Genomic DNA, 15,526 nt, shown 5'->3' with positions numbered 1-15,526 from the left:
GGATGCTGAAGCTGCTGGTAGATGATTGACACAGAAAACTAGCAGGTCACGAAACTGCGAGGATTAGTCATGGAACAGGTGAGTCTGAAGTGTTCCCGTCAGAGAGGGCAACCCCACAGATACCTAGAGGATGGACTGGGTCAGGAGAAGCAGGTAGGAATAGTGAAATGACCCTTCACATACAGACACAGTACACCGGAGACCCTCTCAGAAGGCTAACTGCTCGCTTTTCCTCCTGCTCAGCGCATCTTGGGCCTATTCCTGGACCACCTTTGCCCACATTCCCTAGTCTTGTCAGCCCTTACCTGCAGTGACTGTCTGTCTACAGCTCCTGGAGTGAATGGTTGGGCTGTTTATCTCCGCATCTCCAGGATCTGGGACTCATTTCAGAAAACCACAGAGTACTCAAGTAACAGAAATAGATAATGGGCTAACAGGACCTATGAGCTGATGACCATGCTAGAGTCCATACAAAGTAGGTATTAGGGGATGGCCCAGTCAAGAAAGTGCCTTTTATTCAAGCATGAGGACACATAACCTATGTGAAAATGCTGAGCAAATAACACTTGTTATTTCCACACTGAGGAGCCTGACATAGGAAGACCTCTTGGGCCTCATGGCCAGCTAGCCTGGTGTAATTCACGAGCTCTAGGCCAATGGCAGACCTTGTCTCAAAAACTGTGAATGGTATGTTTGTGTGCCTGACATCCAAGGGTGTCCTCCTGCCTCTACACGCATTCGCGTACGTGCAAAACGCCCCTTCCCAGAAATGCATATACATTTTAAGGAAATGAGGCACCCACTAGAACTGCAGTTGACATCAGTCTTTAATGTTGTAGCACCCATTATTACGGTTATAAAATCTTTCCAAAAACAGAATCACAGAGGAGGTGAAAATGTAGACAGATTCAAAAGGATAGCACCAAGGTGTACGGATGGCATTCCGAGGAAGCAGGGCTTTCGGGAGCTTTGCCTTCCCAGGCTGAAATGTCTGCGTAAGTTCCCAGGGGGATGCTGCAGAGGACAGACTGGACGGTCACACAAAATGCAACATCCTCTTCCATGTCCAAGAGATCTGGGCAATTCCATCATTTCATTTCCAGTTGTATCACTGACCACTCCAGGGCCTTCAGTCCACGTGATCACCCAGGGATTCCCTCCCAGAGTCATACCCCTCCCCAGCCTCAGGAAGGAAGGAAGCCCACCCTGCTCCACCAAGGTCCTTCAAGTCTAGGTCTTGGGAACCCACTGGTGCTCCATCCACTGATGCTGAGACTTCAATAGCCCCAGCACTCGGCCCAGCATCTTGGCTTTGAGGCAAGACTCCCCCTTCCTTGTGCATCTATAACCAAGGGCCCAGGAGTCCCAGGGTGGGGTCTGAGTCCCAGGCAGGCGAGGAAACTGCAAATATCTCTCAGTGTGCTTCCGGAGGTGTGTGCCTCTGCCTTTGGTTTTGTAGCACCCGGAGCAGAGTGGTTTGGCATTGCTAGATTGATGGCATTGTTGTTTCTGTGTGTACACGTGGCAACATGAAGCAGATGTTTGCTGCCAGCTCAGAGAGAGGAATACTGTTGGCCGGGGGAGGAAGATGACTTGAGATATGCATACAGCTCACTCCGAGCAAGTGGTGTAGACAGCAATATCACGGCTTCAAATGGGAGGGAAATTATAAATCAGGGACAATAGGGTTGATTTAAAAAAAAAAAAAAAAAAAAAAAAAAAGGACCTGGAGGAAAGTCTTTGCTCAAAACCAAATGAGATCTGCTTAACTGCCTACATAGGAGAGGCCAGAAGGGAAAAAAATCTCTTTGGCCTCTGTTATTAATCCTGTCTTTAGAAGCACATCTTTTTGTAATGTAGATGAGACTGCTGCATCCTAGCATCCTTGGGTGCTTAACTGGGAGAGGAAGAGACCCAATAGACATGGCAGCACCCTCATCCCCGAGGAGGCAAGTGCGTCAGTGCTGACAGATGAGGACCAGGCCACTGTGCTGGGCACATCCTGGAGACAGGAGCCTCCACCACTGTATAATGCCTTTGTCTGCCAAGTCACAGAGAAAACATACCCTTTCTCATTCTGTCTTAGTGGGGCCGCCTTGGAAGGCGCCTAACCAAGCCAGACTCTGTATCCTCCAGCAGGGGGCAGCATCACATAAATTACTGTTCGGGATGGCCAGATTTTCTGTATTATTACTCAGTGCTACAGAAGTAGGTGGCTACTTTGTACAAAGGAGTTTGTTTGTTTGTTTTAAGAGGCACAAGTTGGACATCCTAGCACAGCTTCAAGACCTAGCTAGTTAAAAAACCTCTCCATGCTAATATTGCATGCCGTGTTTTTGCCTGACACTCTGGTATGGGTCCCCAGGAGTGTGTCATCTGTCCCTGTGTATATGGCTGTCCAGTGTGACTTTGAGACCCTCCCTTTTGTTTGACTCTCCACTACTGCACCCAAATAAAATGCAACCTATATATGGCCTCATCATAGACCTTTACAGATAGAAATTTCTCTTAAAGAAAAATACTTTGGGAGACATAGCTAAGCAGATTTCAACATTTTAATAGGAATCCAACCTCATTCCCGAGCAGTTCACTTTAATATGGGTGTCCAGGACAGAAAGCTCTTAAGGGTTAATGATGATGGGGTGGAGAAATGGCTCATCAGGTAAGATCTCACACTACTCTTATAGAGGACATGAGTTTAGTTCCCAACATCCATGTCTAGCAACTCCATCTCTGGGGGAATCTGACACCTCAGGTCTCTACAAACACCTATACTCATGTGCACACCTCACACAGAGACATGTGATTAAAAATGATCGAATATTTTAAAAGTGACGACTAAGCTTTCAATAATTATTTAATCAGTTGGTCATAAAGTGACCTCCTCCTCCCTGGCCTCACCTCTGTGAAGTTCCAGGGTATCTATGCTTCCGCAGAACCCACTGGCTATGAGCTACCTTTCAATAAGCTGGTTTGTACTGTAGCTGAGAATAATCCTTGGCTTTCTTTGTACAACACAGATCCAAGTCATCTTACACTTATAGTCAGAGTTAATTTCCGGACATCCTTCAGTACTTCTCTGCTGATTTCGCGATCCTATTATAATTAGAAACGCTCACAAGGTAAATGCTGGGGTGACGGTCACGGAGCAGCACACACGGCTTGCATGACATTCTGTTTTCTTTTTGAAGCAGGGTCTCATATATGGAAGGCTAGCCTCAAACTCACTTTGTAGCTAAGGATAACTTTGAATTTCTGATCCTCTACTTCTACCCCTGAGTGCTGGAACTGGGACGTGTATCATCACAGTGGTTTATGCAATGCTGGGGACCAAACTCAGGCCTTTGGCGCACTAAGCAAGGACTCTACCAACTGAGCTGCATTCTCAGGCCAAGCTTGACATTCTTTTAGGGATTTGCGTGTGTGTGTGTGTGTGTGTGTGTGTGTGTGTGTGTGTGTGTAAGTGTATGCCATGTATGTACGAGTGCCCTTGGAGACTAGAAGAGGGTGTCAGATCCCCAGGAGCTAGTCATGACTCACCCCATGTGGGTACTTGAAACTTAGCTCAAGAGCAGCAAGTGCTCTTAAGTGCTGAGCCATCCCCCTAGCCCTGCTTCACAGTTTTGACCCGATGCTAGGAAGGTGAATTCAGTGAACACTTACAAGCACCGCTGTGTTCTGGAGCTGCATCCTGACCAGTTCAGTTTAGAGGCTGAAGTACTGGCAACACTTCCTGTGAAACACTTCCTGTGAAAGTGATGGCTGAGAGGATTGGCTGCCCCAGGCCAGTCATGAGCAGTATTCACTCTGGATGTTTGTAATGTACGGAACTCAAGGGCTGGCATTTCCCAATGCTCCATCATCCCTCTATCTCTGAGCCTCACCTTCTGAGTTCCTTCCTGTAAAGTGATTTCCAAAGCCCCTCTCGTTTCCCTACAGTCACCTCTGCTCTAAGAAGTGAGAGCTAAACCACGTGTGGGGGCCCAGCACTTGGAAGGCAGAAGCAGGCAATCGGAAATTCTGGGCCATCCTCTGCTACAGAAGGAGAGTGAGAGCACCTTGGGCTAGGAGACCCTGTGAAAACAGCCAGATCACGCCATGGAGAGCTTAATGAGAAAGCAGGCAACCAATCACATCTTCGCAATGTTTAGAGCTCCCCACAACACCCCCACAGGTTCTGCAGGAAGCCTAGATCACGCTCATGATGCTCACAACATCTGACTTTCCTGAGAAGCTATTTATAAAAATATCTGCGTTTAGGGGCTAGAGGGATGGGTTCTGCCGTTGAGCGCACTAGCTGCTCTTGCAGATGTGTTCCCAGCACCCACATGGAGATTGATGAACAGGCATTTGCAACTCCAGTTCTAGGGTATCCGACGCCTTTCGACCACTGCAGGTACCATACACACAGGGAAAATATTCATACAAATAAATCTAAAAAACACTAGGATGTCTGCATTTAATCATTAGCTCCCACTTTAAATATATCTGGCAATAAAGTGGTGTCGATGTGATTAACAGTGAACCAGAACTGATGGGCAAGTCTCACTGTAGATGTGGTTGATTGGAGCTCACGATGGGTGGGAAGCTGGCTTTACCTACCAACAGCCTAAGGGGAAATCTAATTGTTATGAGGAAAGAAAAGTGGTTTAGAAAATCACCTTCTTTTGTGTCCATCTTACTATCTCTGTGCTATACAGTCAGTATACATTCTTCCTTTCTGCTTACTTTAATTGGTATATATGTACACGGGCCTGCGAGCTTGTGTGCATGTGCATGGGGAAGCCAGAGAACAACCCTGATGTTGCTCCTCAGGATACTACTGTTCATCTTGGTCTTTTGAGACAGGATCTCTCATCAGCTTGTAGCTCAGCACATAGGCTAGGCTGGCTGGCAGAGGAGCCCCAGGGATTCACCTGTCTCCTAGTCAGAGTTAAAAGTATAAACCACCATGCCCAGCTTTTTTTTTTTTTTTGTGGGATCTCATAAAAATAAAACCCATTAATAACAGAGGTACAGGTGTAGCTCGGTGGTAGAGTCCTGGCCCTGCTTTTTTTTTTTTTTTTTTAAGGCATGCATAACAAGCAAGTGTGTGTGTGTGTGTGTGTGTGTGTGTGTGTGTTTAAGTCAAAGATTGTCCCTCAGGTATCTTCCTTAGTTATTCTTCACTTTCCTTTTTTGAGACAGGCTCTCTCCCTGAACACAAAGCTTGCCAATTTGGCTATCTGGCTGGCCAGGGAGTTCCTGGACTTTGCTCCCCCAGTGCTGGGGTTACAGGCACATGCTGCCATGTCTGGCTATTATGTGTGTGCTCATTGGCCCATGTCCTCAGCCTTCCCAAAGGGCATTTTAAAAGATGTGTGTGTGTATGTGTGTGTTTGTTGTTGTTGCTGTTGCACATGTATGCAGATGTGCATGTATATTTGTGTGCATATAGACTCCCAAAGTTGATGTTGAAAGTTTTCCTCACTCTCTCTGCACATTGTTCATGGAGAAAGAGTCTCTCAGTTGAACCCAGAGTTCATCCATGTGCCAGGTGTAGCTGGCCAGCTTGCACTGGGATCGCCATCTCTGCCTTCTGAGTGCTGGGATCACAGGTGGGCTACCACAGCCTCCCCTCACTTATGTGGGTTCTGGGGACCCAGACTCTAGTCCCCATGCTTTATGTGGAGGGCACCGTAACCACTGAGCTATCTCCCTAGCTTCCCAAAGGCCGAACTGAGCACTATTCTTTGTCAATGCCATTCCCAAGACACTCTCTTCTCCTACAAACCATATATTTTGTATTTCTTTTTTAAAAAATGCTAAATTCAATGACAGTATTGATAGCCTATAGATTACAAAAGTATTTGATTTAAAAAAAAAAAGAGCCTATACACCTGGGCCACATTATACAGTAGTATCCTTTTGCTCTCCTGAGCCTTTTTCAACAGAAACAGTGACAGTGAACGGGCCGGGGTGACTTCTCCCTGCCCTCTTCTGGCCAGGACTGCAGAGATTCTCTATGGGATGATGCGGACATGTCCAAAGACATTGATATTTTGGGATCCCGCTGCAATCTTTGGCAGTATTTAAGGAGGGTGTCATTTTCTTTCCATGTTGGCATGACTCTGTCCACAGGCTTTGGCCCTATGTGACCTACCAAATATTCTTCCCCAATCCCAGGCTCAAATATTAAATTAAAACAAATGTGCAAAAGGAAACGGATACCTGCCATCAAAACAAAGTGTCTTTCCACAAGCTGCCAGCTTCGGGGATGACCACTGCCACACCTTATCCTGAAAACCTTAGGAGCAGGTACGTTCTCCTCAGGAGCCATGCTGGTCCAATGAGCAGTAGGGCCAATGCCAGAGGAGAGGGGATTCTAGATGCCAGAGGAGAGGGGATTCTAGAAGTGCATAGAGCTGTCCGAGTGTCCCCGGTGGGGCCACTCCTCATCCACCCACCTGCGCAGGATCTTCTCCACATCAGCCCTGTGGTACAGCCGGCAGAGCTCCATCAGTTGGCCCACAGTCCTCTGGCTGTTTCGGAATAAGAACTCCAGTGTGGGGCTCTGGGGCCTCTGTTCCAGGAAGCATAGTTCATCATAGGGCATGCCCCATTTGCTGGCAAAATTCCTCCAGTTCTTCACGGTTGGGTGACATGGATCCAGCTTTATCCTGATCGTATCTAGCAAGTCCTGATCGTTGAGCAAGTCGCTGATGGTGGGGGCCCGGGGGGAGCAGGAAGGGCAAGGGCAGCTGCCCTTCCCTTCCTTACAGGGCTGGTTTCTGCTGACACCTGCAGGATGACAGAGAGGCCACAGGTTACCCAGGGGCCACGTGCACCTCCTGCACGCACGCACACACGCGCGCACACACACACACACACACACACACACACGCACACACACGAGCAATATTCCTTTTATTTTCCTACCATTTTGGTGACATCATCTAAGTGTCACACACACACACACACACACACACACACACACGATTCCTTCCTTGGAATCATGCAGAACAGTCATTTCTCATTGTTCACACGATATTCTTCTTCTCTGTGTATGTAACTGTACACATATGTGTGGAGGCCAGGGAACACCCTTGGGTGTCACCCTCCCGACCACCTCTCTTCGAAGGCAGGGCCTTTCACTGGCTTAGAGTCGACAGATCAGGCTAAAGTGGATGGTCAGGAAGCCTCAGGGATCGACCTGAATCTGGATTCCACTGGTCAGGTTACGGGTATCCCTTGTCTCTGAGGTACCCAGCTTTTACTTTTATCCACTGAGCCTGTTTTTGTTTTTTTGTTTATTTGTCTAAGACAGTATCTCTCCCTGGCCTGGAGCTTACTTAGTAGGGTAGCAAGGCCCAGGGACCTCACCCCCCTAGCACTGGGGTCACTGACATGAGCATGACCACTTGGCTTCAGAGTCGTTCCGCAAGGCAAGCAATTTGCTAACTGAGCCATCTCTCTCGACCCCACGGTGTTCCTCTTTACGACAGTGGGCTCTCAACCTTCCTAATGCTGCCACCCCTTAGTATAGTTCCTCACGCTATGGTGACCACAGTCATACAATTATTTCTGTCGCTACATTATAAACTATAATTTTGCTATTGTAATGTAAATATCTGATATGTGACCCCTGTGAAGGGGTTATTTGACCCATAGGTGGGTCACAACCCGCAGGTTGAGGACATCTGCTTTACAAGATAAGAAAGGTTGTTGAGCTGGGAGCAGTAGCAAGAGTTGGCAGTCCCATCTTGCCTCTTCACCTCCCTGGTTTGCTCTGCTTGAGCCCGCATTTGTGGGCCCATTGGCCAGACGGAGGGTTCCACAACCAGCTCGTGCTTGTGCATAGATCCACCTCCTGCTCCTGATAGCTTTTAAAAAGTTACATTTATCGTTGCTATTGGGGTGTGTGTGTGTGTGTCCTGGTGCATGTGTGAAGGTTAGAGAACAGACAGCTGCAGGAGTCAAATTTCTCTTGTCTACCATGTGGATGTGGGAGCACCTTCCCTACTAAGCCATTTCACTGGCCTCCCTGACAGCTTTTGACACAAAACTTAGCATGCGACAATGTCATTGTGACTGCCTAACCCCTCAGAAGTGCTGGAAGAGAGGGAGCACCGGGCTCCCTGCTTGTGCGCATGCGCATATTTGAAAGCATGTTGGCAGAACGCTTCCATTCAGAATTTATAGTCTCCTTATCGGTCCTCTGCTCTATCTGTTTTCTTTGCTCACACAGGCTCTGTCTGAAGTGTGGCCTACAGCTCTCGGGGTATACAGAGAGCTGGAGGCAGGCTGAGGAGCCTGAGCCACACCCAAAAAACTGGTTCCTTCCCCAGGAGGGCAGCCTCCCCTCTACAGTCCTCCAGCATTGTTTATTACGAGAAGGTAGAAGCGTGATTGGGAGGTGAGGTTTGAGGAGACGAGGTCTCAGGAAGTCACTCACTGAAGCCCATGGTGGTGCCACACTGCGGGCACAGCCACTGAGCAGCAGCAATTATACAACACTGTCTCTGGAGTCTGAATTCGGGATTAAAGATCACAGGCTTGGGAGGTTGTGGGGACGCGACCTTTACTATAAGATGACATGTTACTACACATGATGTCACTGAGTGGTGGCACTGAGTGAGGAATCTGAACAGAGGCAGGCTAGGGCAATGTTTCAGGTGGTAAAGATTTGCCACTGCTAGCCTGAGTACCAGGGCAGTGAGGGCTACAAAGCATGACTTGTCTTAAAAATAAATAATGGAGGGGCGTAGGATGTACAGTAGGCATTAGATACAGTGGCTAAAGCACTTGCTGAATAAGTACGAGGACTGAAGTTCAGACCACCAGACCCCTGCAAATGCTCTGTGATAGCCCAACTGTAACTGCAGCCTCAGAAGGTAGAGGCAGGATCCACAGAGCAAGCTGGCTGGAAAGGTTAGAGTTTGGATGAGAGACTTGCCTCTGAATAAGGTGGAAAAGCAATAGTGGGATCCACAAGCGTTGCTTACTGAGAAGATTTCAAACGGCCTATGAAAATCACAAGCTAAGCCTGCCATGGTGGCACACACCTTTAGTCCCAGCACTTAGAGACAAAGACAAGTCTCTGTGAGTTCTAGGCTAGCCTGGTCTACATAGGGAGTTCCAGGACAGCTAAGACTAGATAGAAAGACCCTGTTAAGGAATTGAAAAGAAAATCAGAAAATTTAACTACTGGGGTTCCTTTCTATGAAATATTTACCCCCTTCCATACCTTAAATATTTCTCATATTTCATGCAATATTATACCACAAAGGGTAAACTTTGAGATATCTTTCTAGAAAAAGATATCTTTCCCCAGAGAGCATCTGTTCTCTTGAGAACAAAGCAAACATCAGACACGAGGGAAGAGTAGATCAAGACCCCGTACCTCTAAGTGATAAGCCCTGGGCATACAGGAGGCTTTGGTAAACGACAGTTACTGTAATGACCATGTGCTAGCCCTTCTTCCAATGCCAAATTCTCTCTGGACATTAAAAATGTAGGGGCTGGTGAGTTGGCTCAGCGGTTAAGAGTATTCACAGACACCTGTAACTCTAGCTCCAGGGAATCTCATGCCCTCTCCTGTCTCCTGGGACACTCTCATTCACGTGCACATAGCTCCACACTGCCACAAGTAGCCACGTAATTAAAAATAAATGATATTTTAGAAAAGAAATTAAAGGTGCATTTGACAAATAGGTAGATACACGAGGACTCTCCTTCTCCAGGGAAGAAGGTCAACTCTCCCAACTGCACTTCAGAAATGGCAGGGAGGATTGATTCCCAGTGAGGGAAGGGGAAGGCAGCCGCCATCCACAGAAAGTACACGGTGATGGGAAACAGTGCAGACTTGGTCTCCAAACACTAAACTGTGGGCCCATTCTAGATCTATAAAGAGAGGAGTTGGTTGAGAAGCAGCTGGCCCTCTATAAAAATCCACTTAGATGCCTTAATAACTCTTGTCCTATCGGTCACTTCTAAGCAAGGGGATGCAGATGTGGCTCAGTGGGTAGAATGCTCACACAGCATGTACCAAGGCCTGGATGCAAACTCCTAGCACTGCATAAAACTTGTGTACACCTGTCAACCCCAGTGCTTGGGTGCAGATAAGAGGGTCAGACCTTCATGGGCCTGTTCAGTTCACCGCTAGCTCAAGAGGAGAAAGCCTTGCTATGGAGAAGGCTCCCTGCGGTGAGGCAGGTCACCTTCTGCAAAGGGGGTGTGGTTTGGATGGTTACTGAGTATGCTAAGCCCCCATCTCACTCCGTGAGCACAGGTAATGACACTGATCTCAGGATTAAGGACACCCATCAAAGCCTCCTTCTACTGCCCAGCCAGCACACAGTGGACAGCATACCATGGCTCTTAAGAAGCAATGGTTCGGGCTAGAGAGATGGCTCAGTGGTTAAGAGCACTGACTGCTCTTCCAGAGGTTCTGAGTTCAACTCCCAGCAACCACATGGTGGATCACAACCATCTGTAATGGGATCAGATGCCCCCTTCTGGTGTGTCTGAATACAGCAACAACGTACTCACATATATTAAATAAATAAATCTTTAAAAAAAAAAAAGAAGCAATTGTTCTTCAACTTCACTAGGGATGGAACCCACTGATCCCCTCCAACTCCTAGGGGAAAAAACCCTCCTCACATCTGGGCCAGTCACCAAGGTCCTATTTTAATCACTGTGGAGTGACAGCAGGGCATGGGGTTTTTTCACAGTTCCCTCGGGGATTTTAGATGTTCAGCTGAGATGGAAACTGTCTCAGGATATAGGAATAGCCGCCAACACAAGAAGGATGCAGGGTTCTGATGGTGGCCTTCACAGACAAAGGGGATGAGGTCAGGTCAGAGAAAAGCCTCTCTAAACTTTTTCAGGACAAGGGATGCGGCTCAATGGCAGAGCACTGCTCTGATACTTGATGAAGGCCCTGGGTCCCTTTCCCAGTGCTGCCCTGGGTGGGTGGGGAGACTTGGAGGAAGACATACTTGACTGTGTACTTGGCCATGCCAAGTTAGGATGGAAAGTTACTCTGTTCTGCATGCAGGTTTGTAAACAGTTCCCTCCCACGATCCCTTGTCCTCTACTGTGTAACTTGGGCCTTTCAGAAGGGATTATATGAAAGTGACAGGGAATTCAACATCACAACACACTCAATAAGCGAACTTCTCTGGCACTCATAAAGATTGGGATCTGTTCATGAAAAAGATGGGGTTCCAAGTGTATGTATTGATACCAGGCTCCACAGAGGTGTTTGAGTCCCCTACTCTACCCAGAAAACATAGCAAAGATGAAGGTCACTGAGCAAGCTCTAGGCTTTGGTTATGTAAGCATGTGCTATTGTTTAAAAATAAGATTACAATTGAGGGGGAGAGACAGCTCAGTCAGTGAAGCACTTGGATGTGCAAGCACAAGCATTCAAAGTTCCTCCCAGAGCCCACATCAAAAACTCAGATGTGGTAGCACACACCTGTGGCCCCAGTCTTGGGAAGGCAAAGAGAGGAGACCTGGCCAGCTGTATTAGCCTTATCAGAGACCTCCAGGTCCTGGTGAGAGTTACCTAAAAAAATTAAGGTATCCCTGCCCCCCTGTTTCTCTCTCTCTCTTGCACGTGTGTGCGTGCACGAACACACACACACATACACACACACACACACATGCTCTCATCAACATGGATAAAAGCTAACTACTGATTGTCAAATAGCTATGAAGCCACACACACAACACATTCACGACACACACACATTCACTGAAAAGCTTTAATGTGTCTGCCCAGCTGCTGCTGATGCAAGGCCAACCCTTTACCTGAAAGGGGATCTCTGGTGCTGTCTGGAAAGTCATTTTCTTCTCCCTAAAATAAATAAATAAATAAATAAATAAATAAATAAATAAATAAAGCGACCTTCATCAAAATCATGGCCACAAGTAAATGACAATATCGATTTTCTTCATTGGCTAATTTTCCACCAAGTGTGAGGGGTTGACTGATGCTCAGGGATGTTTCTGCAATGGTGGTAAGGTAGGAGACTCAACCTCGAATATCGCAGAGGTCCAGAACGCAGCTACGTGAGGAGACACTGGACAAAGGTGAAACAGAACAGGGTCCTCATCAAACATCCGAGGGCATGCAACCATGGCGCCTGTTTTATGTTATCCTTATAACAAGCTATTTCCTTTGGTTTGTTTCCACATTGCCTTGGATTAGACTTGCCAGTCTAGGCTAAAATTCTGGGTGTGTGTGCGCGCGCATGTGTGCATGTATGTGTGCATGTGATGTGTTTGTATATGCATATGGAGGCCAGAGGTTGGTAATTGGATGTCTCCCACCATCCCTCTACATCTTCCTTATCTTTTGAGACAAGTCTCTTACTACTAGCTAGACTGGCTCATTACTCCCGGCTCCATACTCCCACCCCTAGCCAGTGTCAGCGTTACAGATGTGCCAACCACATCAACTTTTGTGTGGGTGCTAGGGATCTGGGCTCAGGTTCTAGTGCTTATGTGGCAGGCACTTGACCCAAGGATCCATCTCCCTAGCCCCCACTTCAGGCCACAATTCTTTGCCTTGCCTATAGATTTCTTTATTCTTTTTAATTCATTTTTTATTTTGTGTGTAATTTGCATGCATGTATGTCTGTGCACAACATGTATGCCTGGTGCCTGCAGAGGCCAGAATAGGGCATTGAATCCCATGGAAATGGGGTGACAGATAGTTATAAGCCACCTTATGGATGCTGGGAGTTGAACCCCAGTTCTCAGCAAGTTTAGCCAGTGCTCTTAATTGCTGAGCCATCTCTCCAGCCTCCCTATGTATTTCTTTTATATTTTATTGCAAAGCAGCTAAAAACCAACTGTGAAAAAGTAGGAGCAAGCCCTGGATGAGTGGAGTGGACTGGTGTTCTGTTTCTACCACCAGAGACGCACTGTCTTAGATGGCAGTGACCATCATCTCCTTGGAGGGAAGAGCATGTGCTGTCCACAAAGCTGTCAGGGAGGGCCAATCCCAGCATGCTTTGCCTTTGGGAGCTGCATCTTTATCCAGTTATAGTCATAACTCCCAGCGTTACCCCTCAGTCCATCACTGGAATAAACCTGCAGTTAGGGCTTTGTCAGTCCAGGCAGACACTGCCTATAGTGGCCTCCCATGTGCATGAAACTTCTGCTAGAGTCCTATAGCTCTACAGGGCTTTTAATTACTAGGCGTCTGAATTTTGTTTCTAAAGAAGTGATAACTTAGCCAGGCACTGTGGCACATGCCTGTAATACCAGCATTCGGGAGGCAGAGGCAGGAAGACTATAGGTTCAAGGCCAAGGAGGGCTTTACAACAAGCAACATATGTTTTAGGAACAACAACAACAACAACAACAACAACAAGAAGCACTAACTCCCTGGTATTTAGTACATTTTGTGTAGTTGCTATTTTCTCTTAGTCCTCTAAGAAGCCATTTTCCTTGCCCCAAACTCACCAATCCTAGCTCTCTACAGTGTATATAAATCTATTAATCCCACGACTTTCCACCTACCACAAAAGCATTCCTATTCTTACCAGCCAGGCCTTCCCCTAGGAACTGAGCCAAGTCCTGCTCTGGTTGTCTGCTTTCTTGCCTGTCCCTGCCTCTTCAGGACTGCAACAAAGCCAGCCTGCTTGGGAGCCACTGGATTTCTGCAGGGCCTTTTTCAGGCTTCTATTAGTTGTGGGAGGGGGCAAGGGTGGGAAGAGAATATGAAAAAGGAGAGACTGAAGAAAGGAAAAAGATAGCGTTTGTGTATTGAGATGTATATGTGTTTGTTGTGTGTGTGCATGTATGCATGTATGTGTGTGTGTGTGTGTGTGTGCATGTGTATATGTGTCTAAGAATTCTAAGAAGTCCCCGAAGGGGCCTGAATGTCTGTCTCTGCACAGCTTCACACAGTCACAAGGTAGTGCCTGAGAGTCCCATCCCCCACAAGGCCACACTCACCACCTTGTGGAGACCTGCCCTTTCCTATCTGCAGAGTTTGCACAGGCCTGGGCAGGCCTGCTCACTCTTACATCAGCACAGTCAATTCTGTTCACTGAATCGGAAGCGTGGGCCACGGGGACAGAACAGAAACTCCAAGTCAGAGAGAGAGAGAGAGACAGGAATGTTAAAGGTTTATAGGTTTCATGGTATACAGGACCCTTCTGAAACACAGTGTTTCCCAGAAGTCAAAGCTGTGTTGCTTAGTTCAGTCTATGTGATTTCTCATTATCTAAAGATTAACAGACCAGTAGTTGGTGAGACTCGCCCTCAGGATATTGGCAGGGAGCTCGATGCACAGTTACTGTGAAATGGATGAAAACAGCAGAGTACTAGTGGCCAAGTCCTATCACTGTGAGGACAGCCTGGGCTCATAGGGAGTTCCAGGCTAGCCCAGGCTACCTAGCAAGCACCTCAATGAAGAAAATGAAACAAAAAATAAGCCAAGATTTTTGTTTCTAGGTCTGACAATTGTGCCACTTGAATGTAAATTTCCCAACAGTGAAATATGAAAAGGACTTATTATATGCTTTATGTATTTTGATCTTGTTGAAACAACGCTCTGGCCTTTGTTTCACATTTGTTTACTGGGCAGTTAATGTGCAGAAGCTGCATGTAGGAACTTATATCCACAGGTCCAAGGACCTGAACCTTTGGCCTGATTATTAGCACTCAGGGAGGTGCTGATAGAGTCCCCTGTAGACTGAAAGACCAGAGAGGGTTGGGGATGGAGCTCAGTGAGGGAATGCTTACCTAGTATGTGTGGGCCCTGGGTTTGATCCCCAGCAATCACAAAATAAAATAAAATAAAATAAACGAAGCCCCAAACTGGATGTGGTGGTTCACAGCTGTGATCCCTGCACTGGGGAAAGCTGAAATAGGAAGATTTGCTGATTGTAGACATCAGTCTGGGCTACAGTGAGAACTTACGTCAACACATACAAACACAAATTGCGTGTGATGGTGCATATCTGTATAATCCCAGCACTTGGGAGGCGAAGGTGAGAGGTTCAGGAGTTCAAAGCCAGTCTGGGCCGCATGAGAGCTTGTCTGTAGGGGAGAGAGTGGGGATATAGCTTAGCTGGCAGAGGGCTTTTCTAGCATGTATGAAGCTCTGGGTTGAATCCCCAACACCGCATAACCCAGGAGCACTGGTACACGCTTGTTACCCCAATACTTGGGGGGTAGGTGAATGCTGGAAGAGGCCAGCCTGGGCTACATGAGACCCTGACTCCAAAATACACACACCAAACACCAAAACCACAACAATACCACCAGAAAACTATAAATAAGATAAACTAAATCACAGATCATTTCCTGGGCACGAAGATGGTTGAGAGTGGTCCTACTGAGGGTCTGGAAAGTGGACGTGTGCAGAAGAGGGCATTTTCCCAGAGCCTCCAGCAGCTGACAAAGACACAGGAAAGCAGGAAATCCTTGAGTGTCACTGAATCACACAGATGACGAGCAAGATGGCAAAGAGACAGGAATGGTCCATGCCCTTGTAGGAGCTGCACTCTGTCTATAGACA

General features: G+C 47.2%; 1 protein-coding gene across 1 annotated transcript in view; it reads right to left on the bottom strand.

Moving 5' to 3' along the window:
• Positions 1-1,732: 1,732 nt before the first annotated feature.
• Edaradd (EDAR associated via death domain) overlaps positions 1,733-15,526 on the bottom strand; it is a 49,518-nt gene continuing 35,724 nt past the window's right edge. The window contains exons 5-6 of the mRNA XM_021180847.2: positions 11,800-11,845; positions 1,733-6,780 (exon numbers count right to left, since the gene is read on the bottom strand). Coding sequence (XP_021036506.1) covers positions 6,389-6,780; positions 11,800-11,845 — 438 coding nt within the window. The 3' untranslated portion in view covers positions 1,733-6,388. The remainder of the gene's footprint in view (positions 6,781-11,799; positions 11,846-15,526) is intronic.

Source organism: Mus caroli, unplaced genomic scaffold, assembly GCF_978045245.1.
Source record: "Mus caroli unplaced genomic scaffold, Mus_caroli_1 scaffold_15, whole genome shotgun sequence".
Taxonomy (NCBI): Eukaryota; Metazoa; Chordata; class Mammalia; order Rodentia; family Muridae; genus Mus; species Mus caroli.
Note: the sequence above shows the minus strand (reverse complement) of the source record. Positions and strands in the feature narration are given on the sequence as shown.